This window comes from Squalius cephalus, assembly GCF_949319135.1.
Source record: "Squalius cephalus genome assembly, chromosome: 21".
Taxonomy (NCBI): Eukaryota; Metazoa; Chordata; class Actinopteri; order Cypriniformes; family Leuciscidae; genus Squalius; species Squalius cephalus.
The window spans coordinates 34688217-34710716 of NC_137142.1; the positions used below are offsets into that span (position 1 = coordinate 34688217).

At 39.5% G+C, this 22500-nt stretch overlaps 1 protein-coding gene across 1 annotated transcript in view; it reads right to left on the reverse strand.

Annotated features, from left to right (window-relative positions):
• Positions 1–22500, reverse strand: part of adgra1b (adhesion G protein-coupled receptor A1b) — a 158647-nt gene that overhangs the window by 89223 nt on the left and 46924 nt on the right. The window contains exons 8-12 of the mRNA XM_079855666.1: positions 18371–18535; positions 16370–16565; positions 14885–15034; positions 11733–11894; positions 10188–10382 (exon numbers count right to left, since the gene is read on the reverse strand). Of these exons, the coding sequence (XP_079711792.1) occupies positions 10188–10382; positions 11733–11894; positions 14885–15034; positions 16370–16565; positions 18371–18535 (868 nt within the window). The remainder of the gene's footprint in view (positions 1–10187; positions 10383–11732; positions 11895–14884; positions 15035–16369; positions 16566–18370; positions 18536–22500) is intronic.

Here is a 22500-nt window from a genome sequence, read left to right on the forward strand (position 1 = left end):
AGTGAAAGAGTTCAAGCATATTCAGCTAAAATAATTATTTTCAGCTTCAGACAACAGGTGTCTCTGTTGTCCTGTGCTATTCATTACAATGTAAAACCAAATTTAGCATTTTAATCAACATTTTATCATATGTCTTGGAGTATCGGAATAATATCGTATGGTGAGTTCAGTATCGAGTCATATGTATCGAATCATCATACACTACGTGATTTTCTGTGAATTCTGTCAACTTTGAACGTACAAAATACGCAGACCGGCTCAGACATTCCAGCTCGATCTCATGAAAGTGTGTATCTATAGCACGAATTGTATTTATCATGCAATTTATACAGAAAAAAAAATCGTTTTTGTCCAAAGGCCTTAATAATAATTAAAAAACAAATATATAACATCCAAAGTATGTAAGGTAGTACAACTTGATCTCTTTTACTGAATCCAGAAGGTTTTAATTATATTTTACTACATATAAAGGTATTTTAAAGATTTTGAAGTGTCAAATGGTCATTCGGTAAAACCGATATAGTAAATATTTAAATGGAATAATATTGTTTTTAATAACTAAAGGAACTACAATAATACAAATATAAAGCAGATAAGGCTCTTTATTTCTCCTTTCCCTGTGCAATGTTTTACTTGAATATGTTGGAGTGTTTAGAGTAGTCCAATGAATGATTACATTTATGAGATCAGTGATAATTTGTTTTCATATTTCTTCTGTGGTACACACTATATACTATCTCAACATCAATGTCAAATCAGTTTTTAACTTTCAAATCAGTGGTTAAACCCAATGTCTTTTTTGGTGACATTTTTTCCATCTTGTAAAAAATGACAAAAAACAGTGTTAATTGATTGTACAAACCACAAAATCTTTTTGTTAACACCTAGATAAACTAAAAAAATGGTTTCAAATATAGTTATATCTCCATTCTATTTTTTTACACTTTTAAAAACCTTATTCGTCAATGACCCGTATATACATTTCGTGCTATAGATACGCACTTTCATGAGATCGTGTTGGACATTCGGAACAACACCGACTCACCCAGATCTCAATATCAGGGCAAAAATCTGAGCAGAAGTGGTGTATTCCAGCCTTTACACACATAGGGCCCTATCTCGCACCCAGCGCAATTGACTTTGTACATGTTTCATTCCTATTTTGCACCCGCGCACAGCGGACTTTTCCCTCCACAGACGCACGTCTGTAAATTAGGGAATGAACTTGCGCTCCCGGGGGCGGTTCAGTGAAAAGAGGAGGCGTGTTCCGGCACAAACGTTCCCTGGTGCTATTTTGCAGTTTCAGAAAACAATTCCGCCACAGACCAGGAGAAACCTCGTCTAAAGTCAGTGGCGCGTTCAGATGCTATTTTAAGGGCGCATGCTTGGCCATAATGTAGCGTGTGCACAACACACACACACTTTGCTTCTCTCATCTACACAGACGCAGCAGTTTTCATTTTTAGAAAATCATACATAATTACAAGGAAAAATATTCCACACGAGGGAAATCATTGTTGTGTCCATGAAGATGTGAAAAAATAGGCATAAATCTAGCAAACACATTTACCCAGATTATCATACGCCTGTTTAAGCGAAGCTAATCTGGGTGTGTTTCTCCATCCCCAATGTCACTTCTCTGTGTTTTACGGCCCTGACGAGAACGCCGGTCTCCTCGGCTGTGAACCGCTCCTGGCAAATCCGCCGTTATAATAGCAATCCGCCATGGAACAAGCGCGCCTGCTCTTAAAGGGAATGTGAGATGTCGCTCTGATTGGTTTATTTCACGTTACGCCCAAACCACACCTATGAGTAATGAAGCGACTTCAGACCAACACATTTTAGATTTGCGTCGGGCACAAGAGTCATTTATCCCGCCGGTATAATAGCAACAGCGCCCGAGACCCGCCCAGAAAGTTACTTGCGTTTCGCGCTTGATACTTGCGTTTCAGATCGTTAAAATAGGGCCCAGAAACTCTCCCACACACGGACAGTGAATAAGAGTAATTCCCAGCTGTATTCCCAGTTTAACGTAACAAGGTGTTTTAGAGGTAATTAGTGACCCTGAAACGCTCCGGCTCCGGGATCTCGGGATCCTCCGATCGGCTTCATCTCAGAGTTTTAATTGAAGCCCACAGATGAGACTAATACACACAGATTGCAGGGCAATTAGCAAACGTCCTTCCTCGTTTTTGGGGGTGTAGATGAGAAACTCGTCTGAGAACATGTAGACCTCATTCACTGACTGAGAGAATTAACACATAATGAGATTTGGGGTTTGAACAGCATGAAGAGAATATGAGTATCAGATGCATGTGTGGAGTCAGTGGCTGTGTTTACATGCACAACTTTTGTTTCAATCGGACTGAATTCATTCTGACTGATGAATCTGAACGTAGTGTTTACATGAACGCTAAACATGTGATCGGGTTGATGTGCGCGTTTATATGTCAAGCTTTAAATCGGAATAATTTTTTTGACATGTGCGAATACACAGAGTTTCCCGCTGTTTGCCCATAATAACCATTCTCATACATCGGTCATTACGCTGTTTCAGCGCCATCGCACATGCGCAGTCCTTCCAGTTTCAGTGTTCAGTCTGATCAAGTGTTCACATGTGCTCTGGATCGGGTTAGAAAAGGAATAAATCTCCCCTTTCAATCCGATCGAAATGTCATTCGGATCGAGCTCAATGGGATCGGTTAAGGTGTTTAGATGAAGGCTTTCCAGTCCGACTGAGCCGTCAATCCCATTACTGACGGATTATTTGTAAACGCAGCCGATGTGATGTGTGTTTCATAACTGTATTTATTGTATTATATTGCTTAGATTTGTTCAAGCTAGAATGAGAAAGAGAGACTTTGACAAATAAGGACCATTTAATACTTCACATTCTCAGTGGTTTCTCTCTCAATTTCATTAAATGGAAAACAAATGGAGACTATTTGCTGAAGTGTCCGTCTTCTCAATCTTAGATGGTAAAACACACACACACACACACACACACACACACACTCCTCTAGAGCTCAAAATGAAACGTCTCAACTGGTGTTAGAGATCTCAATGTGAACTCATCTCAGATTCCTCTATGATCAAACTCTCTGAGCTGCTTTCCACATCATTAGTGTTAATACTGTAATTAAACAAACAAGGAGGCGTAAAACACACACACACACACACACACACACACACACATATATATATATGGGAATGCAATCATTCTTAGAACATATTTTTGTTCATAGCTTATACCCGCATTCCCATGAAGTTATTAGAACATTATATCTGAATGTGAGTGTTTAAAATGTCTAAATCACTTTTTTTTATATTAAAATACTTGGTTATGCGAACATTAAGGGAACATTCCATTTGATCATTCTTCAAAAATTATTGGAATGTTACTTTTGAATGTTCTCGGAACATTCCGAAACAAGTGGTTACATTTAAATAAATAAATAAAAACGTTACTAAACGTTTCAGGTAAAAACATTCCATGAACGATGCATAAATATTGTTTTTATGTTAAAAGTTTTAAGGATGTTATTTTGAATGAACATTCTAGTAATGTAATAACTGGAAAAATGTTTGTTCATAACTTTAAAGAACATTCCCTGTTAGCTGGGAGAGAGTTGATGTAAGGTTAGTCACCGACACGTCAGCAACACACACACACACACACACACACACACACGCTCAGCGAATCAAGCATCACTCCTGCAGATCACACACAGTCTCTTACTGAAATCAACATTAGACTAACTGTGTGTGCTGGGTTACTACTCACAGTTAAACCTGCTCTGGATATGAATTATTCACTTCTGGAAATGTTGATATCGGCAGGATGAGGACAGTATCATTCGCATACACACATGGACTGGCGTATGGCTGTATAATTACCAGTGGAAATAAAAAACAGAGCCTGACCCAGTCAAAGCAACAGATGATGATTATAGAGAAGCCTCCAGTTCAAATGCTCCGCATTTCTCTCGCACGATCACGGTTTATTCGGCCCTCACGGGTCAGACGGGTCAGAAGGGTCGGACGGGTCACACGGGTCGGACGGGTCAGACGGGTCAGACGGGTCGGAAGGGTCGGACGGGTCACACGGGTCGGAAGGGTCACACGGGTCGGAAGGGTCAGACGGGTCGGACGGGTCACACGGGTCGGAAGGGTCAGACGGGTTGGACGGGTCACACGGGCCGGAAGGGTCAGACGGGTTGGACGGGTCACACGGGTCGGAAGGGTCACACGGGTTGGACGGGTCACACGGGCCGGAAGGGTCAGACGGGTTGGACGGGTCACACGGGTCGGAAGGGTCACACGGGTCGGAAGGGTCACACGGGTCGGAAGGGTCACACGGGTTGGACGGGTCACACGGGCCGGAAGGGTCAGACGGGTTGGACGGGTCACACGGGTCGGAAGGGTCACACGGGTCGGAAGGGTCACACGGGTCGGAAGGGTCACACGGGTCACACGGGTCGGAAGGGTCAGACGGGTCGGACGGGTCACACGGGTCGGAAGGGTCAGACGGGTTGGACGGGTCACACGGGCCGGAAGGGTCAGACGGGTTGGACGGGTCACACGGGTCGGAAGGGTCAGAAGGGTCGGACGGGTCACACGGGTCGGAAGGGTCAGAAGGGTCGGACGGGTCACACGGGTCGGAAGGGTCACACGGGTCGGAAGGGTCAGACGGGTCGGATAGGTCAGACGGGTCGGATAGGTCAGACGGGTCGGACGGGTCAGAAGGGTCAAACAGGTCGGATGGGTCAGACGGGTCACACGGATCACACGGGTCACACGGGTCAGACGGGTCACACGGGTCGGACGGATCGGACAGATCACACGGGTCGGACGGGTCACACGGGTCGGGCGGGTCAGACGGGTCACTCGGATGGGTCAGACGGGTCACTCAGACGGGTTGGACGGGTCAGACGGGTCGGACGGGTCGGATCTGATGGTTTAGCTGTCGATGGGATTACACTTATTCAGCGTGATCATCTACAGCTTCTCTCGTCTCCTTCCCTCTCTCCGTCTCTCTCTCTATGAGACGCTTCCAGGGGTTTAGCATTCCGAGGCGTTTCTCTGTTAGCTTGACGCAGGTGAGTGTGTGTCAGAGAGATGCGCAATACATCTTTAATGCAGTTCTGCAGACGAAGCGGCATAAACACACAGACACGGGAACAAACGGAGGAGGAGAGGAACACACACACGCATCAGGAAACCTCACAGATGCATGAACACACACACAAAAAACACTTAAATATGACAATAAATAATAATAATTCTGGCCAGAATATATTTCAAATATATGTTTAAAATATATTTTGCTTAAACCTTTCAATGCTGTAAAAATGAAAAAGACTGGTCAAGTATATATATATAGATGTATATACACAATATATATTTGAATGATATTTATATAAGGAAATATATTTTAGAATTTAAATAAACATTTTAAGGGAAAAATATATTTTGGGGCAGAAAGAAAATACATTTCCAATTTTAAAATACATTTTGGTTAATATGTATGTATTTATATTTAAATAATATATTAAGATAGTATAATATATTATATATTAAAATATGCATACTATATTTTTTGAAATATATTTTAAAATAGAACAAAATATATTTAGCTTAAACCTTCAAAGGACAAAATAACAATCTTAAAATCAATTTTTACTACGTATTTCACAATATAGTTTTTTTTCACTGTAAATTAAATGAAAAGTGGATTATATTCTACATTAACATGTGATAATGTCTATTTCACCAAAATATTTGTATATTAATGCAGCGAGTCGTGAAGTTTCTCTCCAATTATAAACAGCTAAACTCCACTCGAGTTGTGCGTTTCTTCATCACGCGTGTAAACGTGGAAATAACACACACACAGAGTTCAGGAAGAATTCACTCAAGAGGAAAATTCTGTCATCATTTACATTTACATTAAATTTAGCATTTAGCACCACATTTATCCACTCATTCACTGCAAATTATTGTAAAATATACACAATTTCAGTTTCTGTTCCACAGAATCACATGACTTCAGAAGATCTGAAATGCAGTGCACAATCACATGTCATTTCTGTTGAGTAAATAATGGGTTTTCATGTTCGCCTGAACGTTTCATGTCCGACACATGACAAAATGGACTCCGTAATATTTGATTTAAACGTTATATAAAACTGCATGTGAATGATGTGATCAGATCATTATGGATGATCTAAATCTCCCAGAGGCGACTGACACACAGCCGGCAAATAAAGTCCTGATCAAAATATATTCCAAATAGAAGGCAGCGGGTCGTTCACTTGTTAGTGTGCACTAGGGCAGAATGATGATCAATTAAGCGGATATACACATGCGATCAGCCTCCAGCGTTCCTGTGGTTCATAGTGAACTTCACTGTTCTCCTCATTAGACCAATGTTCTGTGTTCTGCTCCATCATGAGCTCAACTAAAGATGTTCTACACACACACAGTAATTATCATAGAACAATCCAGAACTATCGAGCGTTTGCAAGAGCTGTCACATCTGAGAAGCATCACTAATCAAACAAGGAGATTATTGGATCTCTGAACTGAAAGGCGTCTCCCATTCATTCTCACAGATCGTCTTCTTCATCTTTATCGTCTCTCTGAATTACACCGCATGATTTATATCGTCAGCCGAACTCCTTTGTGCTAAAATAATTGCTTGAAGTTCCCCTGATATTTGTAGCTATATTTCAATCATTTTAAAACACTGATGTCAGTAAATGTCACATGACATGCAGGTGAACAAATAAAAGAAATGTTTTAGTACACAAGTTTGGAATCATTAGGATTTTTTTATATCTGTTCGCAAAGACTGAATTTATTTGATATAAAGCTTGTAGTATAGTTATATATTTAAATTGTAATATTTAAATATTTAAAATATGTATATTATATGCTTATATTTATAGCATTTTAGAGTGATTTCTGAAGGATCATGTGACACTGAAGACCGGAGTAATGATGCTGAAAATTCAGCTTTGATCACAGGAATAAATTACACTTTACTGTATATTCATATAGAAAACAGATGATTTACACTGGAATAATATTCCAAAATTTTTACTGTATTTTTGATCAAATAAATGCAGCCTTAGTGAGTTTAAAAATTCATAGTTATTGCAAATGTTTGACTGCCAGCGTAAGCGTTTTAATTTGATTGTTTTTATTAAATATTTTTTAATTCAATATTTTAATGTATATTAAATTACATTTTATTTTATATTTAAAATATAAAATAATTATATTCTACTCTATTTTACTCTATTCTATTCTACTTTATTCTACTCTACTCTTTTCTAGTTTATTCTACTCTACTCTACTCAACTCTACTCTGTATCTACTCTATTCTACTTTACTCAACTCTACTCTGTATCTACTCTACTCTGTTTCTACTCTACTCTATTTTATTCTACTTTACTCTGTATCTACTCTGTATCTAGAACTACTCTACTCTATTCTACTTTACTTTACTCTACTCTGTATCTACTCTGTATCTGGAACTACTCTACTCTATTCTACTTTACTCTACTCTATACTCAACTCTATTCTACTTTAGTCTACTCTACTCTACTTTACTCTGTATTTAGAACTACTCTACTCTACTCTATTTTACTTTACTCGACTCTACTCTGTATCTGCTCTACTCTACTCTACCCTACTTTACTCTACTCTATTCTACTTTATTATACTCTACTCTACTTTACTCAACTCTACTCTGTATCTGCTCTACTTTACTCTGTATCTACTCTATTCTACTTTACTCAACTCTACTCTGTATCTACTCTATTCTATTCTACTGTACTCTGTATCTACTCTGTATCTAGAACTACTGTACTCTATTCTACTTTACTTTACTCTACTCTGTATATACTCTGTATCTACTCTGTATCTAGAACTACTGTACTCTATTCTACTTTACTCTAATCTATACTCAACTCTATTCTACTTTACTCTATTATACTTTACTCGACTCTACTCTGTATCTACTCTACTCTGTATCTACTCTACTCTATTCTATTCTACTTTACTCTTTATCTAGAACTACTCTACTCTATTCTACTTTACTCTACTCTATACTCAACTCTATTCTACTTTACTCTACTCTACTTTACTCTACTCTGTATTTAGAACTACTCTTATCTACTCTATTCTACTTTACTAGACTCTACTCTGTATCTGCTCTACTCTACTCTTTTCTACTTTACTCTACTCTATTCTACTTTACTCTACTCTACTCTGTATCTACTCTGTATCTAGAACTACTCTACTCTATTCTACTTTACTCTACTCTATACTCTACTCTACTCTGTATCTAGAACTACTCTACTCTATACTCTACTCTACTCTACTCTACTCTACTCTACTCTATACTCTACTCTACTCTACTCTGTATCTAGAACTACTCTACTCTATACTCTACTCTACTCTACTCTACTCTACTCTACTTTACTCTACACTCTACTCTACTCTACTCTACTCTACTCTACTCTACTCTGTATCTAGAACTACTCTACTCTACTCTGTATGTAGAACTACTCTACTCTACTCTACTCTAGTGTGTCTGCTGATGGAGAGATCAGCAGTGTGTGTGAGTGTGTATTGTAGTCGTTCCTCAGACTGAAGCCTGATCTCCTCATCAGAGCTCCAGAACTTTCTCTCTCACACACACACACACACACACACACACACACACACACACACACACACACACACACACAGATCTTATTAACACCTTCATTTCTCTGTGTTCTTTCCTCCAAACATCACAGAAGCTTCAGCCCATCAAACCCATCTCCTGTTTTAGCTTCATCTCATCACATCAGCCTGTGTTATCACGTCACACGGAAGCCATGAAACACGCTTCTATTGTCACGATCACACTGTCAGAAAATACTCTCTTTAAATAGAGTTTAGAAAACTGTCGAACTAATGCATGTGATTATAAAAACAAACAAACTGAGCTCCGCTGCTGTGTGAAAGAAACTTTTAGCATATATGCATGAAGAAAATATAAATGTATATTTATTTACACATATAAATATACATGTAGAGTCTTTCTCATCTATGAAAGCAGATGAAAAATACTGAAGACTCATGATCTCGCTCTCAGGGCGGAGACAAACCTTCGTCCAATCAAATGCTGTCTAGAATAAGAATGCCCCGCCCCCTCAGCTATAGCTCCACCTACTTCTGACTGGCAGAGTCAGTGATAAATCACAGTTCTTGGCTGTCAATTAAACTAAAGTTTAAAAAACATTCCCGTCCCACAAGGACATTCATCAATATAGAAAGAAAAACGGTTCTTCTAACCATTTGACCAGACAGACAAAGACATATAACCGTGTGAATAAAATATAAAATTATTAAATATTTAAAAACAATATTTATAATTTAAAATATGTTTCTAATTATAAAATTGTGAAACATCATAAAAACATTTAAATAAAATATTTCCTCATTGAAGCATTAAGGGAATCATAATTAGATGATTTAATTAAAAGTATTTCAAATGTATAAATTATTAAATATTTTAAGGCAAGACACTAGGTGAACAGGTTTAAATATGCAAATGACGCATTAAATACTTAAATATGCACACATTTCGAGAACAGAAATCTGAACATTGGATAAAACCAGATTTGAAGAAAATATTAGAGTTGAAGGTTTTTACAAAGGGGATTTAGAAAATAAATCAGAAAATATTGTCAACAGACAGAAAACATAAACTGTTATATAAACCAGATGAATGATAAATGAATGAACCATAAAACTGTAAAGTTTGGTGTGTGTGAAATGGAGATTTCTGACTCAAACTCAACGCCTTTAAATTGAATATATACAGATGTAAATTAATAAAATGCAATAAAATAAAAACTTTGGATGTATTCTTTCCACTAGTCAGAAAGTAGACATTGTTATGACAGCAAAATAGACCAGGGCATGAAAAACAATGCTTTTAGTAAATCGGACAGAATAACTGGTTCACTGGTTTTTGGACCCATTATGGGTCCAGTTATTCTGTCCGATTTACATTTTACATTTTTATGCATTTGGCAGACGCTTTTATCCAAAGCGACTTGCATTGCATTTCATGGTACACATTTTACGTTCTTATCAGTTCTTGTTTGGTCAGTGTTGACTCTCACCTGGTTGAGCTGACCCATAGGTGAGCCGGAGACATTAACCGTGTGACATCTGAAGTTGAGCAGGGTGTGTGTGCGCTGTGATCCGCTCTCGTCGTGACCCGGTTCGGCCACCGGGGGCAGTAGAGCCACCGTACACAATAAACCCATGAGAGTCGGTGGGACCATCAGGGCCTCCAGAGCGATGTTAGCAGAAACCTACACACACACACACACACACACACACACAATGTTACGCGACCTACTTTCCTCACACTAATTGCTCCTTGGAAAATAAACATCATTCATTGAACGAGTGAGTCAAGGACTGATTATGAACATGTAAAAAGACTAAACAAAGACTCCATTAACGATCCGAGTCTGTAACCTACATTATCAGAACAATAACAGACCAGAAGCTCAGAAATGGTGATTACGTCAATATTTTACAGCGTTAGAGCAGAAACCCACCTGAGATACAGGCAGCATGTACAGTATTAGTCATCAGATTAACAAACGTTAGGATCCCACGGCCCACAATGCATCAGGGAATCAATCAGCGGCGCACAAACCCCTTTTCATTAGTGTTTAATGAGCAAACCTCAAGAGCAATTCATGGCAATTCACAAAATAAATGTTTTTTTTTAATCAAAAGAAGCATGCACTCCATGCATAATATTGTTTTGCAGCTTAAATTGGCCTCATATACATATATTACGCCTTATTTTAAAGTGCATCTTTTTCTCAAATCAGTCAACTGAATGTGTTTTGTATGGAAGCAAAAAATAACTGTGACTTTTTACCTCGCAATTCTGACTTGATTTCTCGCACTTGTATCTAAACTCAGAATTTGTGAGAAATAAAGTCAGAATTGTGGGATATAAACTCGCAAATGTGAGAAGAAATAATGATATTAAACATATAAACTCCTGACGTCAGTATCCACTGCAAAAATGCTTTTCTTACTCAGTATTTTTGTCTTGTTTCCAAATATCTAAAAATTCTTACATCAATAAGCATTTACTAGATGAGTAAAATGACATAAGAAATTACATTTATATTATTAAACTATTGTTTTCTGATTTAAAAAAAATCTAAATTAAGTTTTTTTAAAAACTCTTGTAATTCTGCTTAAGCAAAAACTCACTTTTTTTTTCAGAAAACAAGATATAATTTCTAATGTCATTTTACTCATCTAGTAAATGCATCTTGATTTAAGAATTTTTAGATATTTGGACTGGACACAAGACACAAACACTAAGTAAGAAAAGCATTTTTTGTTAAGTGTTGTTTTTAAACGCACCCGTCTGTATTTGTGTCTGCGCTCTGTGAAGAACGTCAAAGGTTTCTATTTACAACATGTTTTTGCAGCGTTGAGCACTGTAGCCAATCACAGACCTGTTTGTTGAACGCAATGGCCAATCAGAGGCATTCGAGTCAGAATTTGCCCAGAGTTTGTTCAGCTCTGAATGCTCGGAAATGGTTTCGTTATAACCAACAAAGCATGAAGCCATGATGGTTTTTTCCCATGTGTCCTCTGAGATCTGTCTGAATGAAAGTGAGCTTCACCTTTGAGATGACGGTGTTGTTGGTGTTGAGCGCGAGATCTGCGATCCGCTCCACGCACTGGACGATACGTGTGCAAGCGCGAGCTTCGTTCTGAGCCATCCAGAGGACGTGTTCCTCCACCTGCATCATGTCACTGGCCATGACGAACACATGGTCGCCCAACTACAGACAAACACACAATCACAGATCAGAGGACAAGACGTGAGGTCCTTCCTCAGGGACCAGTTGTGCTGTTCATCTTCCTCCAGTGTGTGATGTTGCTGTTTGAGGATGAAAAAGAAAATTAATCTCTATATCAGTTTCTGAACTCCTGAAACGCCTCCATTGTAGTCTTGAGTTTCTTCCGGGAACGAACACGTCACAATATTCCTCATTATAATAATTCATGCGCAGAATAAAGGGGCGGGGCCTGGTTGAGTTAGTCAGTAGTGTGTTAAACTGGTGGTTATGGAAAGGGGCGGGGCATTTCCCAAACACACTCGAAGCGCTCGACCAATCACAACACACAGCTCCAGCCGACCAATCAGAGCACAGTGTGCTTTTCAGGAGGAGGGGCTTCATAGAGACAGGAAGTAAACAGAGCGTTACTGACAGACTGGGAAGAGAGGAGCCGCAACAATGGAGAATATGAGGAGAATAATCAACATTCAAGCAGGAAAACATGTTCTAGTAGAATCAAGACTTTTTAAAAGGGCATAATGGATTTTCTTTAACATAATCAAGATACATTTACTGGAGAAGCAAAATGAAGTGACTTTACACTTAAAAAAAATTAAAAATAAAATAATAATAATAAATGTGTATATATATATATATATATAGATACATATATATATATATATATATATAGATATATAGATATATATATAGATATGGTATATATATATATATATATATATACTTGTTTTCCCTTTAAATTTAGTTATTTTTCTGACCACATTGGCAGATTTTTTTTCTTCTTGTTTTAAGCATAAACTCACTTTATTTTGATAATTTTTTTCAGAAAACAACACTTAATATTTTCAGTCATTTTGCTTCTCCAGTAAATGTATCTTGATATAAGAATGTTTAGATATTTGTGCTGGAAAAAAGACAGAAATACTTAGGAAGAACAGCATTTTTCGCATCACATGCACAGTTAATCTCCATTGTACTGACTGTACTGAACTGAGTTTATGTCTTGAACAAGCCATCAAAAACTATAAGAGCTTTGCGATTTGTGATTAAGATGAGTCTATATGGCAGAACTGAGGGTTATGTCTCATTTACTTGAATAAAGAGGCAAAATTCACAGATCTTACGAGACCTTGAAGCCCTTAAACGACATTTGAACCATAACTGGAATATATTACTGTAACTTTGACTTTAAGCTCTCACTATAGGCAGTGAATGACAGCGTTAGTATTAAACCTGAGTGTTTCAGGAGGGCTGTAAATGAAGTGTGCACTTCACACAGTTAAAGTCATGTTCTGTTTTTATTTACCTATAAAGCAGCTTTGTGCAAATCATATTCAACACACGCCTTCAGTCACGAGAGCTGAAGATTCAGCACTTCACGCAACATCTTAAACAACAGCATCAACATTCCCGCCTCAAGCATTCTCATAGTTGCTTTCCAAAGGGTTTGATTCCCTGTCAATGCACGTACTTGTAAAATGTAAACTTTAAATGCATAGTCAATAAAAAAAAACTCTTAAAAATGCATGCAAATGTTTGCATACTTGGTGTGAAGTGTGTGTCTGGCCTGAAGGCCACATATGGCAGGAACAGCTCTTCTTCTGTTGTGTAATTAATACAAATTTCCCCAAAGCGAGTCTGTTTTCTCATTCACACCCTCCAAAAGCTCTTCTGGCGGAGTCTGCCAGTGTTATTAAAATGCTGAACGTGTTCACTGAACATGTGTACATAACACTTAAAGCTGAAAATAGCTGATAACAATGTGCAGTGACTCAAATTGCACCTAAATTGCACAGTAGCAGAGCGCCGCGTCAATGACAGCCGGGCGAAACAGGCGTGTGGAAGAGACTGAGACACACAGACAAATCCATCAGAGCAGAAATCCTCACTACAGTCTTCATATCACCTCACGTCACCGCAAGAAGGGATTTCAGGCCCACGTTTATGATTTATGTATTTGAATTGCATTTAAAATGTCAATGAATTTCCATATGGATTAAACAGTTTTAACATAAACAAACTAATAAATGTAATGGGATGCATATTTGTCAGTCACGCATAAATGAAGCAGGTCAGATTTCTACACTCAAAAACTCAAGGAATAGTTTATTATTAATTATATGCAACTGTTATTTTCAAAATGCATGTATTTAAAGTGCTTAAAATCTGCATTAATCTCTTCGTTGTGAAAAAAAAAATTCAGGTAAAGTATGAACATGGTTCAAATATGGCTAGTTGTGGAACAAGCAATGGGATTTTTGTTATTGTGCATTAGATTATTAGTACTATTGCAGAAATCTGACCTGCTTCATTTATGTGACTGACGAATATGCATCACATTACGTTTATTAGTTTATGTTAAAACTGTAATCCAAATGCATGGAAATGTTATATGCAATTCAAATAGATGAATATTTTTCCAGTGTAAACATATCTAAACGTTTTTAAATCAAAATGCATTTACTGGAGATGCAAAATGGCAAAAAATTAAAACAAACTCTGAAAATAAAACTTGTGAAGTGATTTTAAATTAAATTATAATTATAAAAATTAAGTGAGTACTTAAATCAAAAAGAATAAAAATCAGAAAAACAAACTTAATTCAAAGGGAAAATGAGATTATTTTTCTTGACAGATATTTGTTCTTGTTTTAAGCATAAACTCATTTTAATCAATTTCTCAAATCTTTCTCAAATCCAGTAAATGTGTCTTGATTTAAGAATGTTTAGATATTGGTGCTGGAAAACAAGACAGAAACACTGAGGAAGAACAGCATTTTTTTGCAGCGATCCATCAAAAGTATATTAAACATATAATTAGGTGTAAAAGTAAGAAAAATACTGCCACTATAATGATAAAGAAGACCTTGTCTTTGCTCAAACGTTCATAGATTTTGATCTGTGCTGGACTGACTGCATATAGTCAGAATCCTGAAGGATTAAACAGGTTGAGGCATTATGGGATGCGATTCTCACCTCTCTGACATCATACACCAGGCGTGTGAGTCTTTCTATCAGGTGAGTGACAAATATGACGTCCATCATGTCTCCGAACAGCGCCGCCCTGCTGGTGAGAGAGGAGAGATGCTGCGCCACCCTCAGTGCGTTAGAGGCGTTCACTGGTCTCTGAGTTCACATCGGAGAGAGAAAGAGCACAACTGAGAAAATATGAAGCAGCACAACTGCTTTCAACACTGATAATAATCAATAAATGTTTCTTGAGCATCAAATCATCATATTAGAGTGATTTCTGAAGGATCATGTGACACTGAAGACTGGAGTAATGATGCTGAAAATTCAGCTTTGATCACAGGAATAAATTACACTTTACTATATATTCACATAGAAAACAGCTGAATTACATTGGAATAATATTTCACAATTTTACTGTATTTTTGATCAAATAAATGCTGCCTTAGTGAGCAGAAGAGACTCTATACATTTTTAAAATATATGTAATTTCATATAAACAAGACTATTATATTACATTGATTGGTATTATGTTGGTTGACATGTTTTTGCTGTAATTTTATATTTATGAATTTTACATAATTTGGTGTATATGAATATTTAAGTCGACTCTTCATTAGATGCATTACAGTTAAAGCTTCAATAAGCAGAAGAGACACAAACATTAAAAAATCAAACCGTGACCCTAAGCTTTTAAATGGTAGTGCATGTGCTCTTTTCCAAATTCTACTAGTTTAAGCCTGTGTTTTGGCCGCTGGGATTGTGTGTCAGATTATTGCATGTTGTCTGGCACACCAAAGTCCAAAGAAACTTAAAATACTAATCGTGAAGATTATTGAGACATGAGGAATTAAAAAGAGAGCCTGAGCCAATCACATCTCAAAGACTCCCTTAGTTCTCAGGCTTCAAAACACAAGTGACGCAGTAAATCAAGGTCAGGTTGAACATCTGCTCAGTATAATCAGGTGTGTGTCATGCCGGAGTGATTCCAGCAGGATAACGGCCCTCCAGCCATAAATAAACTCCACTCGTGATGATGATGATGATGATCATCATCATCATCAGAGACTAGGAAAGACCCGAGTGTGACTTTTTTTTTTTTTATATAAAAAATATTTTAGAATTATTTAAAAAAAAAAAATATTTAGACAGAGTTGACAACCGTACAAAGTCACAAATGCCATTTGGACAAAGAGACATTTTTATTTTATTTTAGCAAAAGTCATTTTCGGGTCAAAAAGACCGCAAAGGCTGGATAAGGGTTAAATTATTACATTGTTTAAATTAATATATTTTTTGCTAACTTTGATTTTGTAAATGTGCATTTCTGAAATGCATAACTTAGACAATTACCTCTGATAACAGATCACTCTAAATTGTAATGTGGACTTTGAAACAATGTGTATTGTGAAAAGCGCTATACAAATAAATGTGAATTGAATTGAATTGAATTGAATTGAATTGAATTGAATGATGATGAAGGATACAGACCTGTGTGAGTTCATGCAGGCTGCGTGTGAACTGGTTTGCATATGAGCACTGGTTATAGTCATGCTCCGCCCACCGGCCCGACTGGCCACACCTCCGCCACGCCCTCTTCTCCTGAGGGGCGGGGCTAGAGGCGGAGCTAACGCTGGCCACCGCACACGGCAGGAACGCCAGGAAACCAGACAACGTCTTCGGCCACCTGAGAAAACAACATCTGAATGTGATTCAGCAGATCAAGAGTCTGTGTTCTCTGCACTGAGCGCATGTCTGACGGCTCGAATCCGCTGGTGTTTCTGTGATGTTTAGTGGATTTATGATCAACATCATCCATTAACTACAAACAAACTATACTGACAAATATTAATTGGCATTTCAAACTCAACAAATGTTTTGTTTGTAAAGTGTGTTTGAGCATCTTTCTTTACAATAAATGGCACTGGCTGTGATATTTTGAAATAAAACACAATGACATTCAGACATTTTACACTACCGTTCAAAAGTTTGGGGGTCGGGAACATTTTTAATGTTTTTTTGAAAGAAGTCTCCTATGCTCACCAAGACTGCATTTATTTGATCAAGAATGGTATGATGGGTGGTTGCCAGGGTGTTGCTATGTGATTGACAGGAGGTTTCTATATGGTTGCCAGGGTATGCTGGGTGGTTGCAAGGGTGTTGCTATGTGGTTGCCAGGGTGTTGCAATGTGGTTGCCAGGGTAATGGGTGGTTGCATGGGTGTTCCAATGTGGTTGCAAGGGAATGATGGGTGGTTGCAAGGGTGTTGCTATGTGGTTGCCAGGGTATGCCAGGTGGTTGCCAGGGTGTTGCTATGTGGTTGCAAGGGTATGATGAGTGGTTGCAAGGGTGTTGCTATGTGGTTGCCAGGGTATGATGGGTGGTTGCAAGGGTGTTGCTATGTGGTTGCCAGGGTATGCTAGGTGGTTGCCAGGGTGTTGCTACGGGGTTGCCAGGGTATGCTGGGTGATTGCAAGGGTGTTGCTAGGTGGTTGCCAGCGTGTGCTAGGAGTTTGCAAGGGTGTTGCTATGTGGTTGCCAGGGTGTTGCTATGTGGCTGCTAGGTTGTGTCAGGTGGTTTCCAGGGTGTGCTAGGTGTTTGCAAGGGTGTTACTATGTGGTTGCCAGGGTGTTCCTGTTTAGTTGTTAGTACGTGCAAGGTGTTTGAAAGGATATTGCTTTGCGGTTACTAGGGTGTTGCTATGCTAGATGGTTGACCTTAAACTTTTGAAACGGCAGTGCAGGTGTGACTTAAGTGTCTTTCCGAGAAATTGATCATGTTCAGAGTTTCACACAACACTTGAGGTTTGTGAAGATGAACAGTGTCCATTTGCGGCCGTCAAGTGAAGCACAAATGCTCAGTAATAAATTACACTAATTTCTCTGGTAACAACAGACTGATTTTCCAGCCCATTACAGACGTGTCCCAACACAGAACATGAAGCTATAGAAGCACCAATCAGAGAACTGACATTAAAATACAACAGAGGACAAAAGAGGCACTGATGCATCACAACCACAGTGAAGTGATTTTTAAGTAACGACGTCTGTGTGTGAGTGTGATGTTGCTGACGGTTGGCTGGGCTTCTGTAGCTGCGGCTTCTGTGTGTGTGTGTGTGTGTGTGTGCTGTTAGGGTGTTCCTGAGTACTTGTTAGTACGTGCATGTGGTTTGCAAGAATGTTGCTATGAGGTTACTAGGTAGGGTGTTGCTATGTGGTTGCTAGGGTGTGCTACATGGTTGCCAGGGTGTGCTACGTGTTAGCTTAGGTGTTGCTATGTGGCTGCGCGGGTGTGCTAGGTGGTTGCCAGGGTGTGCTAGGAGTTTGCAAGAGTGTTGCTATGTGGTTGCCAGAGTATGCTGGGTGGTTGCCAGGGTGTTGCTATGTGGCTGCTATGGTGTGTTAAGTGGTGCATCACAGTGAAAGGATTTTTAAGTAATGGCGTGAGTGTGAGTGTGTGTGAGTGTGATGCTTCTGTAGCTGAAGACGCACCTGAATTCACCCTTGTTGCTATTGACCCTCTCGGCCGAACAGTACAGCGCTGTCGTCTCCAGAACCACAATCTCCATGCCGATTGAGCTGTTGCCACGGGAACTGGTCACGTGACACTGCCAATTACCGGAAACCCCGACATCAATGTTGGACAGGATGAGCTCGCTGTGAGACGAGGGTGAGATGACACTGAGTCACACTTGAACATGAGCAAGTTTAACAGAGTGAATCTCACACAAGCCAAATGATACCTTTTTGTGTTGCTCAAATAACACTGACATGATGCACATTTTATTTTCTGAGTGCAAAATATATGCTATTTGGGTTGCTATTTAATAAAATGTAAAAAATCCATCAACATTTATGATATTGAGCACCGAAAAACACAAGACTAAGGTTATTCTGTTTCATTTACATTCAGGTCTGAATTATTAATATGCTAGAATTTCCAAAAGTTATTGTTCCTTGGTTTCTACAACATTTTCCAGGGAAACATTGAGGGATGCGAACGATTCATGCATGCAAACACTAGCAGAGGAATAGTAAGTGGCTCAGTGAGCGCGCTCAAATCTTTCACAGTAAAAATGATTAGAGGCTCAGAGAGAAAGACAGTGACTACTCAAGCCTGTAATCCCTCACACACACGCTCGCTCATTCACTCACTCACTCACTCACTCACTCACTCACTCACTCACTCACTCACTCACTCACTCACTCACTCACTCACTCACTCGCACACACACTCACACACTCACTCACTCGCACACTCACACACTCACACACTCACTCACTCACTCACTCACTCACTCGCACACACACTCACACACTCACACACTCATTCACTCACTCACTCACTCTCACACACACACACACACACTCACTCGCTCATTCACTCACTCACTCACTCAATCACTCACTCACACACGCTCGCTCGCTCACTCACTCACTCACTCACTCACTCACTCACACACACACTCACTAACTCACACACTCACTCACTCGCTCACACACTCACACACACACACACTCACACACACACACACACACACACACACACACACACACACACACACACACACACACACACACACACACACACACACACACACACACTCACTCACTCACTCACTCACTCACTTTGACCTAGTGTTGCGTAGGTAGTTGCCAGGGTGTTGCTGTGGTGTTTCTATATGGCTTTTAAAGTGTGCTAGGTGGTTGCTATGGTGTTTCTTTTTGGTTGTTAGGGTGTGCTAGGTGGTGCCCAGGGCATGCTATGTGTTTGCTGAGGTGTGTTAGGTAGTTGCAAGAGCGTGGCCATGTGGGTGCTAGGGTGTGCAAGGTAGATCCAATGGTGTTGTTAGGTGGTTGCCAGGGTGTTGCTAAATGGCTGCGTACTGCCCCAACAAGATAAGACCCCACTTCAGAGTCTCTATGATATATCTATTTTTTCAGTAAACAAAATGGGTGGTGGTGGGGGGGGGGGGGGGGGGGTGTTACACATTTCCCCATTAAAACAGATGACAAGCAACATGTCATAATTATAAAAGACACTTGAGTAGAAATTAACAATTTTCTAGAGTTAATAGCTAGAGTGCAAGGTTGTCCTGTTTAGTGCCTGTTTAGGAGAGGTAAAAAGCGGCATAAATTATCCTGATGTGTGGATGACGTCTGATTATGGCACATTATTCCTCTCTCAGCTGCAGTCCGGCAGCACTTAGATCCCTGATTAACGACCTCGGATCCTTGGACCAGCACTAGAGACTGACCCATCTGTAGCGCATATGGCTCAGAGACCAGTTTGAAGAGAGTGAGAGAGAGAGTGTGTGTGTGTGTGTGTGTGTGTGTGTGTGTGTGTGTGTGTGTGTGTGTGTGTCTCTGTGGCGCGAAGCAGAGCTGTGCTTGTGCCCCTTTGAACTGATCCACACAGCAAACATAACAGAGTGCTCCCCCTACTGAGACTCGAGTGATGCTCCACGCTCACATGATACCACACAAGCAGAAATATACACAACAAACACACAGAAAAGACTCCTGTTGTGTTACACACACACACAAAAAATGAAGTCATTCAGGATTAGAACAACATGAGGGTGAGTAAAATCACAAATGCAATCTCCTTAATATTTAATTTATTGCTGTTAGACAAGAATAAAGTTAAATATGGGGCAGCCCGCATAGCAACACCATTGCAAACACCTACAACATATTAGCAACCACAGCTACACCCTGCCATTACCCACAACACATAATAAACTGCATAGCAACACCCTGGCAACCACACACAACACATTAGCAACCACATAGAAACACCCTGGCAATCACACTCAACATTTGGAACCACATAGCGACACCCTAGCAACCGCCCAAAGCACAACTGCAGCCGCATAGCAACACCCTGGCAATCACCCATGACATATTAGCCACAGGAACACCCTGGCAGTGGCAACCACACATAACACGTTAGCAACACACTGGCAACCACACACCACATTTGCAACCACATAGCAACACCCTGGAAACCATCCATAACATATTAGCAACCACAGCAACACCCTGGCAACCACACATAACACATTAGCAACACCCTGAAAACCACACACAACATATGCAACCAAATAGCAGCACCCTAGCAACCACCCAAAAAACAATTGCAACTACATAGCAACACCCTGGCAACCACCCATAGCATATTAGTAACCACAACAACACCCTGGCAACCACACACAACATATTATCAACACCCTGGTAAGCACACACAACATTTGCAACCACATAGCAACCACCCAAAACACAATTGCAACCACATAACAACACCCTGGCAACCACCTATAACATATTAGCAACCACAGCAATGCCCTGGCAACCACACACAACATTGGCAACCACATAGCAACACCCTGACAACCGCCCAAAACACAATTGCAACCATACAGCAATACCCTGGCAACCACCTATAACATATTAGCAACCACAACAACACCCTGGCAACCACACACAACACATTAGCAACACCCTGATAACCACACACAACATTTGCAACCACATAGCAACGCCCTGGCAACCACCCATAACATATTAGCAACCACAGCAACACCCTGGAAACCACACACAACACATTAGCAACACACTGGTAACCACACACAACATTTGCAACCACATAGCAACACCCAGGCAACCACCCAAAGCACAATTGCAACCGCATAGCAACACCTTGGAAACCACCCATAACATATTAGCTAACCACAACAACACCCTGGCAACCACACACAACATCCAATCATAATGCCAGTGAGTTTTGCATTCAATATTCACATTTTCGTCAAAATAAAATTAAATTCTGTATGTGTCCGAGCAAGAGCAGAACAAGCATCAGTGAGAACACAAAGACACACACACACACACACACACACACTGTGACCTACATTCACACAACAAAGCTCTATTGTCCAGCCATCCACGTCTCCAAAACGCTTCACTAGCAGCATTCACAATCATGCACTAATATTCCTCAATCTGAGGATAATAACAGGCCTGTGAATGCTGAAGTCGGGGGGGGCTTCACTGATGAATATTTTAAAACCCAGAGCATGAAAATAGTTCTGCCCACTATAAAGACTCTTCCAGTCAGTATCGCTGGAGCTTGAACAACAAGAGCAGGTAAATAAACGTGAAATATTAATAAAACATTGAAAACTAAAAGGACACAAACACACTCAGAAACACTTTCATGACTCTAGAGTTTGATACAACTTTTAGTAGATCTAAAAGCAACTTACAGTGCACTCATGCTATACATCTTATTGAGCTTTCTATTCATCAAAGAATCCTGAGAAATTAAATATATCACGGTTTCCACAAGAATATGAAGCAGCTCAAATGCTTTCAACACTGATAATAATCATAAATGTTTCTTGAGCATCAAATCCTCATATTAGAGTGATTTCTGAAGGATCATGTGACACTGAAGACTGGAGTAATGATGCTGAACATTCAGCTTTGATCACAGGAATAAATTACACTTTACTATATATTCACATAGAAAACAGATGATTTACATTATAATAATATTTCACCATTTTTACTGTATTTTTAATCAAATAAATGCAGCATTGCTGAGCAGAATAGACGTG